Source organism: Bos javanicus, chromosome 2 (genome assembly GCF_032452875.1).
Source record: "Bos javanicus breed banteng chromosome 2, ARS-OSU_banteng_1.0, whole genome shotgun sequence".
Lineage (NCBI taxonomy): Eukaryota > Metazoa > Chordata > Mammalia > Artiodactyla > Bovidae > Bos > Bos javanicus.
In genome coordinates this window covers 31038388-31053809 of record NC_083869.1, presented here as the reverse complement: position 1 = coordinate 31053809, position 15422 = coordinate 31038388, and the positions used below count along the sequence as shown (strand labels likewise).

Genomic DNA, 15422 nt, shown 5'->3' with positions numbered 1-15422 from the left:
CTTTGGTAATTTTCAAAATATTTCAAACATTTTATTATTATTATATTTGTTATGGTGATCAATGATCAGTGGTCTTTGATGTTACTGTTACAAAAAGATTATGACTCATTGAAGGTTCAGATGATTAGAATTTTTAGTAATTTTTAGAAATAAATTAAGTTTCAATTAAGGTCTGTACATTTTAAGACATAAAGCTATTGCACACTTACACTAAAGTATAGTGTAAACATAACTTGTGTATGCACTGGGAAACCAAAAAATTCCTGTGACTGATTTTATTGTAATATTCACTTTATCGCAGTCGCATAGGACCAAACCTGATCTCTGTAGTATGCTTGTGTTCATTTGATAAATGAAGTTAGTGCTCATCATAGAGATTTGTAAAATATTTTATTGTGGTAGGACAAGTTACTCTGAGGACGTAATCTAAATTTCTTGCCTGGTTTCTAAGTCTTTAAAATGATATACATGGAAGGCAGTGAAACTTTTCCTAATGAAAATGATGAAGCTAGAAAATGATATATGTGTATAAACATACCCTCTATGCTCTCCATATATGTGTGTATATCAGTTTAGTCCAGTTCAGTTCAGTCACTCAGTCGTGTCCGACTCTTTGCGACCCCATGAATCGCAGCACGCCAGGCCTCCCTGTCCATCACCAACTCCCGGAGTTCACTCAGACTCACGTCCATTGAGTCAGTGATGCCATCCAGCCATCTCATCCTCTGTCATCATTCTTTCTGGAGTTATTTCTCCACTGATCTCCAGTAGCATATTGGGTACCTACTGACCTGGGGAGTTTCTCTTTCAGTATCCTATCATTTTGCCTTTTCATACTGTTCATGGGGTTCTCAAGGCAAGAATACTGAAGTGGTTTGCCATTCCCTTCTCCAGTGGACCACATTCTGTCAGATCTCTCCACCATGACCCGCCCGTCTTGGGTTGCCCCACGGACATGGCTTAGTTTCATTGAGTTAGACAAGGCTGTGGTCCTAGTGATTAGATTGACTAGTTTTCTGTGAGTATGGTTTCAGTGTGTCTGCCCTCTGATGCCCTCTTGCAACACCTACACCTACACAAGCACACACAGAGTTACTTGAGTATTGAAACACTGCAAATACGACCACTCTGTGACCAGCATGCATACTTGTTTGCTTGCTTGTTTTTGTTGGCCAGAATCAACCCCCTTTTATTCCAGGAATAGTACACAAGCTCTGCATTTCAGGAATGTTGCTGTGCCACCACCACAATCCTCACTGTTCATAGGTTTCAAGTAGAACTTCCTCCTAGTTCCAGGATGAGGCATTGGCTTAGGAGAAGCCAATCAAAGCACAAAGTATGGCATCTCCCTGGACAGAGTGATTGCTTCAGGGATAAGCATGTGACCCAGCTGAAGCTAATGAGACGCAATGAGATTTTTTCTGGGTCTTTGTCCCTATTGGATTTAAATCTGTGATATTGGGAAGTCAGAGATGCTATAGCATCTTACTATAATAAGGAACGAAAAGCTATCACGATAGAAGTTAGAGCCAAAGCATACAGCATAACTAGATTCTGGTAACATCACTGGGCTTCCAAAGCATTTATGCCTAGCTAGCCTTAGACAACAAACCTTGACAATGAATCCCCATGTTCCTTTTCCTTTCTTTTCTTCTTTTTTCTCTCCTCCCTCTCTCCCTCCCCATTTTCCTCCCTCCATCCCTCCTCCTAATCTTTTCTTCTTCTTTTTTTTTCTCCTTTCTTTCTTTCTCTTACCTAAGCCATTTTGGGTCATTCTTTTGCTTATATTACCAAAAGAGACTTGCTAGAATGAATTACAGAGTTATTTTTTGGCAATATCTGCTTCTTGCCCGTCTTAAACAGTTTTTCTAATGATACAAATGAACTTACCTGCAGAAGTAAAAGAAAAAGACTCACAGACTTAGAAAATACACTTTTGGTTGCCAGTAGAAGGGATGGTTAAGAAGTTTGGGAAGGTCATGTACACAACACTATGTTCAAATGGAAAACCAACCTATTGTGTAGCATATGGAACTCTGTTCAATGTTATGTCCTAGCTTGGATGGGAGGAAGGCTTGGGGGAGAGTGGATATGTGTGTGTGGGTGAATCCCTTTGCTGTGAACCTGAAGCTATCACAACATTGTTGTATCAGCTATACCCCAATACAAAGTGAAAAGTTTAAAGTTTGAAAAAAGAAAATCACAGGTCAAACACTTAAAAAATACCCTTTCTAATGAAAATGGTGAAGCCAGAAAATATGCAAAAAATGTAGATATGGTCAGTTGCTCAGTTGTGTCTGACTCTCTGAAACGCTATGGACTGTAGCTCACCAGGCCCCTCTGTCCATGGAATTTTCCAGGCAAGAATACTGGAGTGCATTGCCATTTTCTACTCCAGGGGATCTTCTAGACCCAGGGATTGAACCCTAGTCTTCTGTGTCTCCTACATTGGCAGGCAAGTTCTTTACCACTAGCACTACAATCATGACTGTTTCTGATTATAATTGTTTCCTCTTACCGATTTTATTTAATCTTTATTTTAGGTTTACTTACATAAGCAGGTGTTTCGGTTTTTGGGTTGTTTATAATTGAATAACGGAGAAGACAATGGCACCCCACTCCAGTACTCTTGCCTGGAAAATCCCATGGATGGAGGAGCCTGGAAGGCTGCAGTCCATGGGGTCGCTGAGGGTCAGACACGACTGAGCGACTTCACTTTCACTCTCACTTTCATGCATTGGAGAAGGAAATGGCAACCCACTCCAGTGTTCTTGCTGGAGAATCCCAGGGACGGGGAAGCCTGGTGGGCTACCGTCTATGGGGTCGCACAGAGTCAGACACGACTGAAGTGACTTAGCAGTAGCATAATTGAATAAAGCTCACAGATTTTGAGTCTGAATCCTGACTGTGGATTTGAGGTAACTTCCTAACCTCAATGTATTTCCTTTCTTAGATTTTCCAATAAGGATCATGAAAGCCTTTATCTGATGGAATTGTGGGGAGATGGAATGATACAGTATGTGCAGACTCAGCCCAGTCAGTGACTGGCACATATTAGTCCTCAAATCTTAACTATGTTATTAATCTAAGTACTGGAATTTAGTCTCCTTTTGGCTTTCATGTTTTCCGGTTGCTTTTCAGCCACTTAAATTAGAGATAAAATAAGATTGGTGTCCTAATAGTTTAATTTTATTTCTAGGGAAAGTTAGTTTAGCTAGCTCTTTGTTGAACTAGCAAAGGCCTTTATTGGATTTCAGAGACTCTGGGTCTGAGGTTAATGTCAAATCCCATGTAGGTAAGACTTTCATTAATATAATTGCTGTTTTATAAGTTTTTACTTTTAGCCCTTTATTATTTACCTTCTTTTTTACTTTGAATTATTTTTATCCATTCAGTGACTTTTGGCTTAGCAAATAAAAAGCATGAACAGAAGCACTATTCATTAACAAAATTAGTGATTGAAACCGGCTAAGTCTTAACGTTCTAAGAAAAGCCTTTAGAAGATCAGAGCTCCATTACTGAGAGCTTTGAGCTGTTTCAAACACGCTTCTGTGTGTACATTGAGGGTTTTCTCTTCACAGCTCCTCTGCCCTCTAGTGGTAGCTATAATAATGCCATTTTGTAGTCCCCACACAGGAAATGCCTGGTCTTACTTCAGTTACCAGAATCCTTTCACAGGAAGTTAGGTGTGGTCTCTGAAGGAGAAATTTTAAAAAAAAATGAAAAAAAGAAAAAAAAAAAAGCATGATGGAATTTTAGCTGCAGTCTTCTTGGTGCCAGCCTATCAATCCTAAACTCTGGGTGTAAAAGACTCTGCAGGGGTAATGTTTTAATATTCTTATTATGCTTATTTTCTGTGATGCTTCTCTACCTTTACAGTAGAATCCTGGGGGAATCTGCAGAGGACCACTTTCATTTTGAAGCTGCTGGCTGCATGTTTTAGCATGTCTCTTCTATTAGAGCATCCAGGCATGGCAGTTTCCTCCCTGAAGTGTGCCGGGACCTTCTTCATTCCTGTGCCTGTCGCTAGGCATAAGGGTCTCTGGGGATGGGTGAGGAAAATGAGGGATGTTTTAGAGGCACTGGGATTCTAAGAGGGCAGTCTGCTACTGGTGGCTGAAAGGTCCTGGTCTACTTCAAAAAAAAATGTGGAAATGATGCAGTAATTATCTTATTTTAGATTTCCCTATTTGATCTGACATATGCTGCAGGAGTGACCTGGATGTGAATGAATTTTACTCTTAGATAATGCACCTCATATAATTAAATGGGAATGCTCATTCCTGTAGGGTAAGGGTTAGAATGGACTGATATTTTACAAAGAAGGAAAATAGATAAGTGATTGTATATAGGCGGCATTCAGGAGTCAAGATTTTGGTTATATTGTTTCAGAAAGCACAGAAACTCTTGCCACTGATTCAGAGATAACGTTTGGAATGATTGGTGTGCTCACTTAAATTATATATGCTAGCCCAATAAAATACGGTTAGAATACAGTAAAACCACATTTATGTTACCACAAAAACCAAAATAAATGGAGCTCATGTTAAAGATAAACTATCTTAAACCTTATTTTTTCAAGTCCAAATCTGCTATGTGGATTTTTAAGAAATGGACATCATTTGAGAAAATGAGCTCTCTCTACAGTATTTCCTAAGATACTGCAAATTTGTTAATTTAAGAAGCAATTACACCAGCTAGCAGCAGGTGCTCAACCAGGGGGTCCAAGCTCCAGACCTCTGACGTGGGTGACTTCCTGCCTGGTTTGGCAGGAGCCAGGTCCCTTCCTGTGTAGCTTCCGAGCAATTCCAAATACAACCGGGCATCCCCTGCTCCTTCCCGCTCCTTGCGTTCAAGCAGAATCTACCTAGGTTTCCACAGCCTGGCATTTCAGGATTTCCAGAGCTCTTTACCAGGTGCATTGATTTTCAAATCAGCTCTTTAACGTGGAGAGTGGGCCAAAAGGAACATGGAAAAAAAAAATATGGAGAGATACATGCAAGATCTTAACACACCCCAGTTCTACAATTTTGAGTGATTATTCATCTCTTGTTATGGATCTCTGATATATTTTTTTTTTCCAGAAAGGATGCTGAAAAAGATGGCTGCCAAAATAATTCACACAAATGAAGCAGCAAGCACAAACCAGTATCCTCCATTTCTGAGCTCCGAGTTGGATATTTTCACTTAAAACATTTTGGGAGTGGGAGATTAGATTACCTCATAGACACCTACTGAATGTGAAAGATAGATCTCCATGCAAGCAGATGAATGCATGCAGGCGAATCCCCTGAATGCCAAGTGCAGCTTCCTTAGTAAAATACTACAGATAGCTTCGTTTGTATGTATGATATCTCAATATCATGTCATTGCCCTTTTATCCTAACGACCATTGCTTTTTTTCCCTCTCTGTCTTTCTCTCTCTCTCTCTGTTGTTTCCATAGCACTTTCTTATGCAAGGAGCTAAACAGTGATTAAAGAAGCAGGATGAAAAGATGGCACAGTCAGTGCTGGTACCGCCAGGACCTGACAGCTTCCGCTTCTTTACCAGGGAATCCCTTGCTGCTATTGAACAACGCATTGCAGAAGAGAAAGCTAAGAGACCCAAACAAGAGCGCAAGGATGAGGATGATGAAAGTGGCCCAAAGCCAAATAGTGACTTGGAAGCAGGAAAATCCCTTCCATTTATTTATGGAGACATTCCTCCAGAGATGGTGTCAGAGCCCCTGGAGGATCTGGATCCCTATTATATCAATAAGAAAGTGAGTTCTTAGTCAAGTTGCCTTTATTTCCTCTACTTCCTAATTGCTTCTGGGCTAGTGCCAGGCATGTTAGGTGAAGAATGTTGTGCCACCTCCCCTCTGTCTGAAGTATCACTATGGTAGTAATGGGCTTGACCATGCCATGGCCCCGTTGTCCTAGAGTCTTTGGGAAGCATTTATTTGAACCCACGACCAGGACAGGCAGAGAGCTGAAAGAGCATCTTGCAGTGGGGGAAATGAGGAAGGGCAAAAGTCTGCTGACCTTACAGTGTGGTGAAGCAGAAAGTAAAGACAAGGAGTTTATTTTTTATGCATTAAAAACAATATTTCCAGGAGTCGTATACAAAGTTCTCTTTATAATATCTAGCTCTACAAAAGGTACTTTGATTTTCAGCACATTTATTCCCTCACATATAAATTTGGCCCATTCCATGGTTCCCTCAAGAAGAAATAAAAGCAGGTGACTTCCAAGTGCCCCCTAAAAGCATTTGATCAACTACCACCTCCAGAAAACACTGAAGTTCCTGTGAGAAGGCTTTTATCAAATTGAAAAAGTAATCAAAGCCTCATTCTTGAGCTCTTTGTGAATTATAAGTACAGTTTGAAAATACTGATATTAAAACTTGATGGTGATGCTAAGTATTCCTATGGTAATGACTATATATTTTCTTTATGTTCCTTAAATCCTCATATCTCTCGCCAAATTAGGGGAGTTTATAGCATTCAGAAAGAGAAAATACGTAGCATCATGTCATATGTTAGTAGTTAGTATATTATTATTTTATAAAATCATATTTCTAAAAAAATTTTATCACTTTTTTCTCAAATTGTTCTTAGTTTTAATATTGCATTTCTAACTTCTGTTTTATGTGTTTGTTTTCTTTTTCAGACATTTATAGTATTGAATAAAGGGAAAGCAATCTCTCGATTCAGTGCCACCCCTGCCCTGTACATTTTAACTCCCTTCAACCCTATTAGAAAATTAGCTATTAAGATTTTGGTACATTCATATCCTTTTTTCAAATAGTCACTTACATGATTTTGCTCTTTGACTAACTTATTGAGTTGGGAATTTTTCAAAAATGTATGTGGTTGGCAACATTACGTGCTCTTTCTTTTTTCCCTCTTCCTCAACAGTTTAGCGTTATTGCCAAATGGGATCACAGGTAAGTGAACCACTTTCCACATCTTCTAAGTATTTCTCCTCTCCTTGACTCACTACTTATTTCTTTCTACCTCTGCTCCCTTCTGAATTGCCTACTACATCCGAGACTTGTTCATTAACTTTGACAGTGTTACCAGGCTCTCCTTTTATAAGTCTTCAGATTTTATAAGGTTATATAATGGGTAAACTCTGTGAACTAATTTTCTTTACTACTTTTACATTTGGAATATATCTGCATAATCTGAATTACACAATTTTATTTCTTTTGATCTTAATTTTTACTGCTTTCTGCTTTTCACTTTAGTATTTGAAAGCTTTGAGTTACAAATGTTTATAATTGTGATATGACTGTATATGCATTAGTCTTTCAATTATTTCTTCCAATTCTTTTCCCAAGCGTCATTTGTATTGATTTTCTATTTTCTTTTTCTTTCTTTTTTTGGTCACTTGTTCCTGTGTTTTATTCAACTCATGGGTCCTGCTGCAGTTTCTTCCCACATACATTCTCATTTCATTCTTTATTCTCCTTATGAAGTATCTACTTCCTAGAAATGGAATTGATGACACCTTGGTGGGAGATAGTGATTTGATTTAAGTTAAATAGAGTAGTTGTAAATGGGAAGTTTTCTTCCAGACCAGAGACAGTGGTCTGACTGACAGCCAGGCCTGGAAAAACCAAGGAGGCAAAGGTTTGGAAGACGGGTATGTCAGTCAGGGACATTTACAGGAAGAACACAGAAGCCTTGGGATAAGGAACGGACACACGTCAGGAACCAGAGGTAAGGAAGGGGAAACTGAAACTTAAGCAAAGTCTCAGATAGGACAACTTTAAATTTTGTTTCCTAATTAGAAAGAGTCATCGCCTTTGATTTACAACACGGTCAAAGGCTTCCAGTGTAAAAGCTTACTTTCCCTAGCAGGCCTAGAAAATAATTCAATTTGATATGGTAGGGAATTAGATAAGATAAGGAATTCAGGAGATAGAATGAACTTGATACAGGGAACTCATCTCAGTTCTGGGTGTTGGGCTGTAAAGCGTGTCCCCAGACTTGCCTGGCAATTTGGCAAATGACGTCTGTAGAAGCACGGAGTTCTGGAATTCAGTTTCCTTTTAATCTCTAGGTCATCCCTCTCCATTACCCCCATGTTTTGCATAGATATATTTTAATTTCGTATTTATGTTTGAAGATTTAATAATTTTCTTGTGAGTTTTTTTAAGCAATAATGATTCCTTACTTCTGCTCTTCAAATAAACATTTTACAGAAAGAAAAAAATGTCTTTGAATGAATAATAAGCTTTAGGAATGAATAATAAAGTTGAGATTTAGATTTGAGTCCCATGAACTATAAGTTATGGTCCATTATGATGTTTGAGTAGTTAAAATCTGTGCTCTGAATAAATATTTCCATAAATTATTCATTGTATCTAAAAATAATTGTTCATCCCTATGTAATCACAATTTATACATGAAATCATGTCAAAAAATTCAGACTTAGCCCATTGCTCTGTTTATAGTAAATACTGGGAGAGTATGAATTAAAGAAGCAAGTGACAAATGAGTCAAGAAGTTAAATGATTAGACGCAAAACAAGTGACAAAATGGAAGTTTTGAAGAGGTCAGAAAAATCTATTTTGCCTTCAGTATGAATGAAGAAATAACATTAAGAAAGCTCAGTATTAAAGAAAAAAGGCAGGACTGTTGTTGTTGTTATTGTTGTTTTAAAACTTTTGTGGGGAGATAGCATATTTTTTTGAAAATTTCATGAAAGCTATTATATCATCGCCACTCCAAAAAATTCTAGGAGGTTAGAAGACCCAGGAATCTTAACATAAAGCCTTCCGGGAAAAGAGACTTCCAGTGGTAGAGGATGAGAGTAGTTTTAGAAGTTCTGATCGGAGACTCTGGGCCTTGAATCAGACCAAGTTTATGGTGGGCTCTCTTTAGGAATCAAGATACGATTTGAATTTGAAGAATTTGAAAGTTTGCACTTACTTCCCAGAAGAAAGAAAACCTTCAAGGGGCACAGTTGTCAGGAGGTCTGCAGTGGTGTAAGTTGAAATGTGAAGGCAGCTAGATAAATCTAAGATTTGCTGAACTGAATGTTTGACTCTCCAAAACCTTACAAGTGGCATGGAGCTACACATTTCTTCTAATGCAGAAAAAGTAGATTTTTAAAAATCTCTGATTGCCTGAATTAAATTATTCTATCTCAGCTATATTACCTTGGAGTAGAGATAGAAGATAGACACATTCTTTGGTCTTTTGGTGATAATGCACATTTGACTGTATGTCCTAGTAAACTTTGCTGTAAATAATACTGGACAGTGGCAGGTAACTTTCTCAGTGACTTTGTCTTATTCCTCACAATGCACATCCTAAGCTCAAATCCTGGTTTTCTAATTTTAAGTGCCTTTTGCTACAAGATAAAAATGCTTGAGGTTGCTATCTGCATTTTAGGCACAGATAAGAGGGCATTGTGTATTTATTATCATTAGTTTATAATCCATAAAATGGTCATTCACAGTAAAAAAAAAAAACTGGCATTTTCAACCTAGACTGGTATCTCTTTTTCCAATGAAAACCTTGACTTATTTCTTCAGGAGCTGTTATCTTCATTAGGCATTCTTGCATATCAAATTAGCTTTGTGTCTTGATTTTGGCAGAAAAACCTTACGCTTACTCTATTTTTGCCAGAGTATATTTTGAAAACTGAAAATGCTTTTGATGTGCCTATTATCTTGTTTTGATAGTTAAATAAAATATGGTTATGTTTTCTAGATAGTAAACAAGTAAAAATTTATCCATATTCCTAAAATTTCCTATCAGAATTTTCAGTGTGTTGCACGTCAATTTTTTTATTATTTTAGCTTAATGTGCACACTCTCCTTCACTTTGCATTTGTTATTCATTTCTTCATTCGCAAATATTTACTAAGTACCTACTGTGTGGCAAATGTTCTTCTAGACACCGTGATGCAACATAGAACCTGCTAGTCCCTGTCAAGTATCTGTATTCATGTGTATATGTGTGTTTGAGAGGAGAGAGATAATACAAACAATTGAGCTAGTGTCGGCTAGTGATAAATGCTATCAAGAAAAATAAAGCTGTATAAATAGAGAAGAGTGGCGAGGTACTGTTTTAAATCATATGATCAGGGAAGTCCTCTCTGAAAAGATAGCATCTGAGTAAAGATCCAAAGGAAGTGAGGAAGTGCAACGTGGAAATCTAAGGAGAAAGGTGAATAGCAAATATGAAAGCAAAGGATGAATGTAGAAGTGTACCTGGTGTATTCAAGAGTCCAGAGTCCAGAGTCCAGAGCCCAGAGTGCCCAGAGGAGAGTGGGAAGGGTAGAGAGTAGAAGGGGATGAGGTCATTGAGAGTGGAGGTCAGGGCTGACATTGTAGGTGGTTGGTAAGACACCCAGTATACCCTGAATTAGATGGAGAGAGAAGACCGGAGGGTTTTCAGCAAAAGAATGTCATCACCTGAGTCAGATTTGAAAAAGATCACTCTGGCTGCTGTGTAGAGAACAGATTGCCTGAGGGGATAGGGTGGAAGTAAGAAAGCAGATTGGGGGTTTACTGCCTTTATGAAGGCAGAGGATGCTGGTGGCTTTGGTGGAAACGATGAGGGTAGCAAATGTCATCAAATTCAGTTGTGTTTTTCAGAAAAGCTGAAAGGTTATGCTGATCAATTGGATGTGGGGTGTGAGGGAACGAGCAGAACTAAGGAGGACTCTAGGTGTTTAGTATGGTCAAGAAAGAAAAGTGTAGCTCCTTGAGCTTGGGACAGACAACATTAGGTGGAGAGATATGCTGGGTAAAATCAAGAGCTTGAGTTTGAACATTTGTTTGTTTATTTGTTTTTGAGAAGCCCGTTAGACAGTCAGTGGAGGAGCTGAGGTGTTAAATGGAATGCAGGTCTGGAGTTCAGGAAAGGGTTGGGCTGGAGGTAAAACTTTGAGAGATGTAGTCATCATTATGTCGCTGTACAGATGGTATTTAAAGTGGTGACAGAGACCTAAAACACTCCAAATCACACAGTAGTGCAGAACTGCCCATCATTCATACAGGTTAGGAAAATGAAAAACGGATTTTGGAGTCAGAAAACCTGGATTCAAACCCTACCTCTGAGATTTACTTATTGGCTCTATGACCTTGGTCCGAGTTACTCCAGATGTTTGAATCTCACTTTGTCCATCTGTATTTTGCGATCATAATTTAAACATTAATGATTATAACTATATAAGTACCTGACACTGTGACTAGCACTTGGTTGGTGTTCAGTCACTCAGTCATGTCTGACTCTTTGCAACTCTATGGGCTTCCTGTCCTTCACTATCTCCCTGAGTTTGCTCAAACTTACGTCCATTGAGTTGATGATGCCATCCAACCACCTCATCCTTTGTCACCTCCTTTTCCTCCTGCCCTCAATCTTTCCCAGGAGCAGGGTCTTTTCCCAATGAGTTGGCTCTTCATATCTGGTGACCAAAGTATTGGAGCTTCAGCTTCAGCATCAGTCCTTCAGAGAATATTCAGGGTTGATACAGCACTTGGTAGGAACTTGATAACTTGTAACTAGGACAGCTGTTCTTGGTAGTACTAGCTACAATTCTAGGAGCAAGTGCTGCAAGATTAGCAAAGAAACAGTCTCATATTATTTAAGGAATTCCACAAACAAATTCTGTACAAATCTCTAGTCTCTTGAGGCTTGATTTTGCAAACAGAATGTTTATACAGCACCAGAGTTAGAAGCTGTTGAGTGACGGAAACATAATGTGGTCAGTCCCAACCACAATCTCACTTTGCAGATGAGTTCATTGAGGCCCAGACATGTTTAGTCACTGTCTTATAAGCCTACATTTTATATACGTGGCAAGGCCAGAACTTCAGACTAAGCCTTTGATTATCAGCCCAGTATGCTTTGCAGTTTCTATCTAACAGAAACTGCAGTTTCTATCTATCTTTGCTGTTTCTATCTAACAGACTTCTAAACCCTCAGGTATAAATTATGTATTAGGGGTACATAATTTATCTACCTGTGCTTCTATGTATCTCAAAGGTTGTTTTCAGTGGCTCCAACTTACTAATTCATGAAATAGGAAGTCAGCTTTTTAGCTCACCCCAAAATTATATGGTATCTATTAGAAATCAAAAACAACATGGTTTTCCATAAAACATTATAGAGGTCTGTGGGAAAGGAGGGTGAACAACTTACTGTTTCTGTTTCTCCTGCTTTCAATGCTCAAAAGTTACCACGTGTCATCACATGGTTAGGAATTTGTTAATAACAAAATTAAACAACTCAAGAGTTAACAGTATATATGTGACATTTAGTTGACATTTCTGCTGCCTTGCAAATATGTACGACTAGGTAGAAAAAGATCTATCTTACTTTGCTTAAATTCTCTATGTTAGAAATCTCTTAGATAAAACTATCTTCTGCCTCTAGTTCATATACATTTTAAGTAAAAAATGTCTCTGCAACTTCTCTGGATATTATGTATTATTACAAAATCCCTGAACAGAACAATGTCTTTCCCTTCCTTAAGAAAACAAAGAGAAAATAAAAGAAAACAAAAAAATGCCCTATGTTTTTATATTTAATAAACAAATGATTAATAGTAATAAAGATAACTATTCACTAAGAGAAGTATTGGTATTATTATCTGTATTTGCATAAGAAAACTGAGCCTTCAATAATTAACTTGCTGAAGCCCATGTGATTGGTAAAGGATGCATCTGATCCATAGTTTATCACTTTAAAACTCATGCTGCTGCATCCTACCCATGTGGATATAGGGGTAGGCATGCCAGTACTTTAATCATCTAGTTCCCAGGTCAGAGGTTATGTAAAGCATTTTCAATATGAATATGAAGAAGTCTTTCCTCATCATACACACAGGAAATATTTTAGACTTGCCAACTGACAGGTTACTACCAATCAAAAGGTTAACACATTTTTATGAATACCTGGTATAGAGAAATTATTAGATTTTAAAAATCCTTTTTTTCTTGATATTATATGAGGTTACGCTGCATCTATTTTTATTTGTATACAAAATCTCACAAGGAAATACTACTCTAGGATTCATTGTTCTTCTGAAAAAATGTACTTTATGTGCTATATATTTAGAAAATAAATACATGCATTTTGGGCTTCCCTGGTGGCTCAGTAGTAAAGAACCCACCTGCCAATATAAGAGACAAGGGTTTAATCCCTGAGTCAGGAAGATTCCCTGGTGAAGGAAATGGTATCCTACTCTAGTATTGTTGCCTGGGAAATTCAGTGGACAGAAGAGTGTGGTGGGCTACAGTCCATGGGCTTGCAAAAGAGTTGGACACAACTTAATGACTAAACAACAAAAACATATGCATTTTGTTACTAGTTCTGGCCCCTTTAAATCTGCCTTGACGTGGAATTTCTATATTTTTTCAGTGTATGGTATCACCATACCACGTCTATACTTTTTTTCATATTTGTATATTTGTTATCACTATCTAAAATCTTACTATTTCAATCACTCACCGACTCCCGGTATCTTAAAGGTATGAGACTCCAGGTGTGAGACTGATAAAATAAATTTATAGTGATTTTAAAAAGTAATGGATTTTGAAACTCTCTATTTGGAGATTATCTATTAAACTAAAAGCATAAAATCTGACTCTAGTTATCTCTTATTTTATTTAAAAGAAAAATAGTTTTATTTGGTTTCCTTTTTGATCATTTGTCAGGATCGTTAAGTTAAATGTATTTTTTTAATTAAAAATAGTCATTCATTGATAGTCAATGTGAAAAACACTAATTTGAGTGTAATGATTTATTCCTTTCGACTTACTGGGTAATATTTACTCTTTCTATTTATTAAAGTATAATATATATTTTACTTTATTATATATACTTAAATTTTATCATTATAAGGAGTACATTTTTTAAGGACATAAAACCATGGCTCAGTCTGTTATGTGACATAAATCTCATGAGCCTTTTAATTTCCACTTTGTATTTATCCAGTGTTCTCTCTTTCAAAAAATGTAAAAACCCGTGTGCTTGATATATGTGGAAACAAATTTCATGCTGTATTTTTGATCCATATTTATAAGTATATCACTAAAAAGGAAAAATGTACTTCACTTAGTAGTAAACAAGGTTCCAAACTAACATCGTTCAGTAGTCAACTGACCCTACGCAACGGCAAGGGTGTGTGGTGGCGAGCAATATAGACATGGCCCTCGTGCAGTTGACCATCTAGTGGGAAAAAAATCAGTTAGGCTTTGGAAGAGTAGCATCTGGTGCGACAAGGATATATTACTGATAGACCTAATCAGGAAAGGTGCTATTGTGCACAGGTTTTACTGAAAATAACTTCTAATCTGAGTGCTAGAGGAAAAGTTTGAGTTGGCTAATGTGAGATAAAGAGCATATTCAGGGGAAAGAGGTAACATTTGTTAAGATCCTGACTTGAAAAAGAGCTTGCTTCATCCATGACCTAAAACAATTGCGATAATATCAGACTTGGGAAAGTGAAATGAGGACTAAGGAAGCTGAACTTAGGGTGGACAAGAATTAGACCTAGACTCTCCACTCTTTGTTAATATAGTTGATCATAAATGATCCAAATTAGATTTACAAAGGTCATTTTGGTACAGGGTACAGAAAGAATTGAATAGAATCAAGCATGGGTTCAGAAAGAACAGCTTGGGTGAAATTACAGTAATTTACATTAGATTTGATGGATACCTAGACTAAGTGGTGTTATGAGGATTGTGGGAAAAGTGCACTGAATCCAGGCATAGCAGGTAGAATTGACAATATTTGGTGTTAAGTTGAATGTGGAGGTTCAGGGAAGAGAAAAATGCAAGATGGCTCCTAGGTTCCTGGCTGAGTCAATCAGTCAGTTCAGTCTCTCAGTCATGTCCTCCTCTTTCCAACCCCATGGCTGCAGCATGCCAGGCTTCCCTGTTCATCACCAACTCCCAAAGCTTGCTCAGACTCATGTCCATCAAGTCGGTGATGCCATCCAACCATCTCATCCTCTGTTATCCCCTTCTCCTCCTGCCTTCAATCTTCCCCAGCATCAGGGTCTTTTCCAATGAGTCAGTTCTTCGCATGAGGTAACCAAATCTCACATTCATCCTGGCTAAATCATGAGACATTGTGATACAGAGATGTCAAAGGAGTAGTATTTGAGAAGAGATGAGGGATAGGATTAAAACATGTTTAGTTTAGTTTTAGAACTCAAAAAAATTTGAAGTGTCAATGAAATAAGTGCACATAAGTGCAGATGTAATATGGAATTGGGTAATATGGATTACTGAGTTCAGAAGAGAGGGCTAAAGTGAAGTAGCTCAGTCGTGTCCGACTCTTTGCGACCCCCTGAACTATAGCCTACCAAGCTCCTCCATGGGATTTTTCAGACAAGAGTGCTGGTGTGGGTTGCCATTTCCTCCTCCAGGGAATCTTCCTGATCCAGGGATCAAACCCAGGCCTCCC

The 15422-nt window shown here is 37.9% G+C and overlaps 1 protein-coding gene across 2 annotated transcripts in view; it reads left to right on the top strand.

The window, feature by feature from the left end:
* The window catches only part of SCN2A (sodium voltage-gated channel alpha subunit 2), a 137628-nt gene that overhangs the window by 45694 nt on the left and 76512 nt on the right, over positions 1–15422 (top strand). The window contains exons 1-3 of one of the 2 annotated variants that reach the window (XM_061436454.1): positions 3646–3821; positions 5445–5762; positions 6652–6770. In XM_061436454.1, coding sequence (XP_061292438.1) covers positions 5496–5762; positions 6652–6770 — 386 coding nt within the window. In that variant the 5' untranslated portion in view covers positions 3646–3821; positions 5445–5495. Of the gene's footprint in view, positions 1–3645; positions 3822–5444; positions 5763–6651; positions 6771–15422 lie in introns of those variants that run through there. The other variant, XM_061436464.1, reaches the window with a different exon arrangement.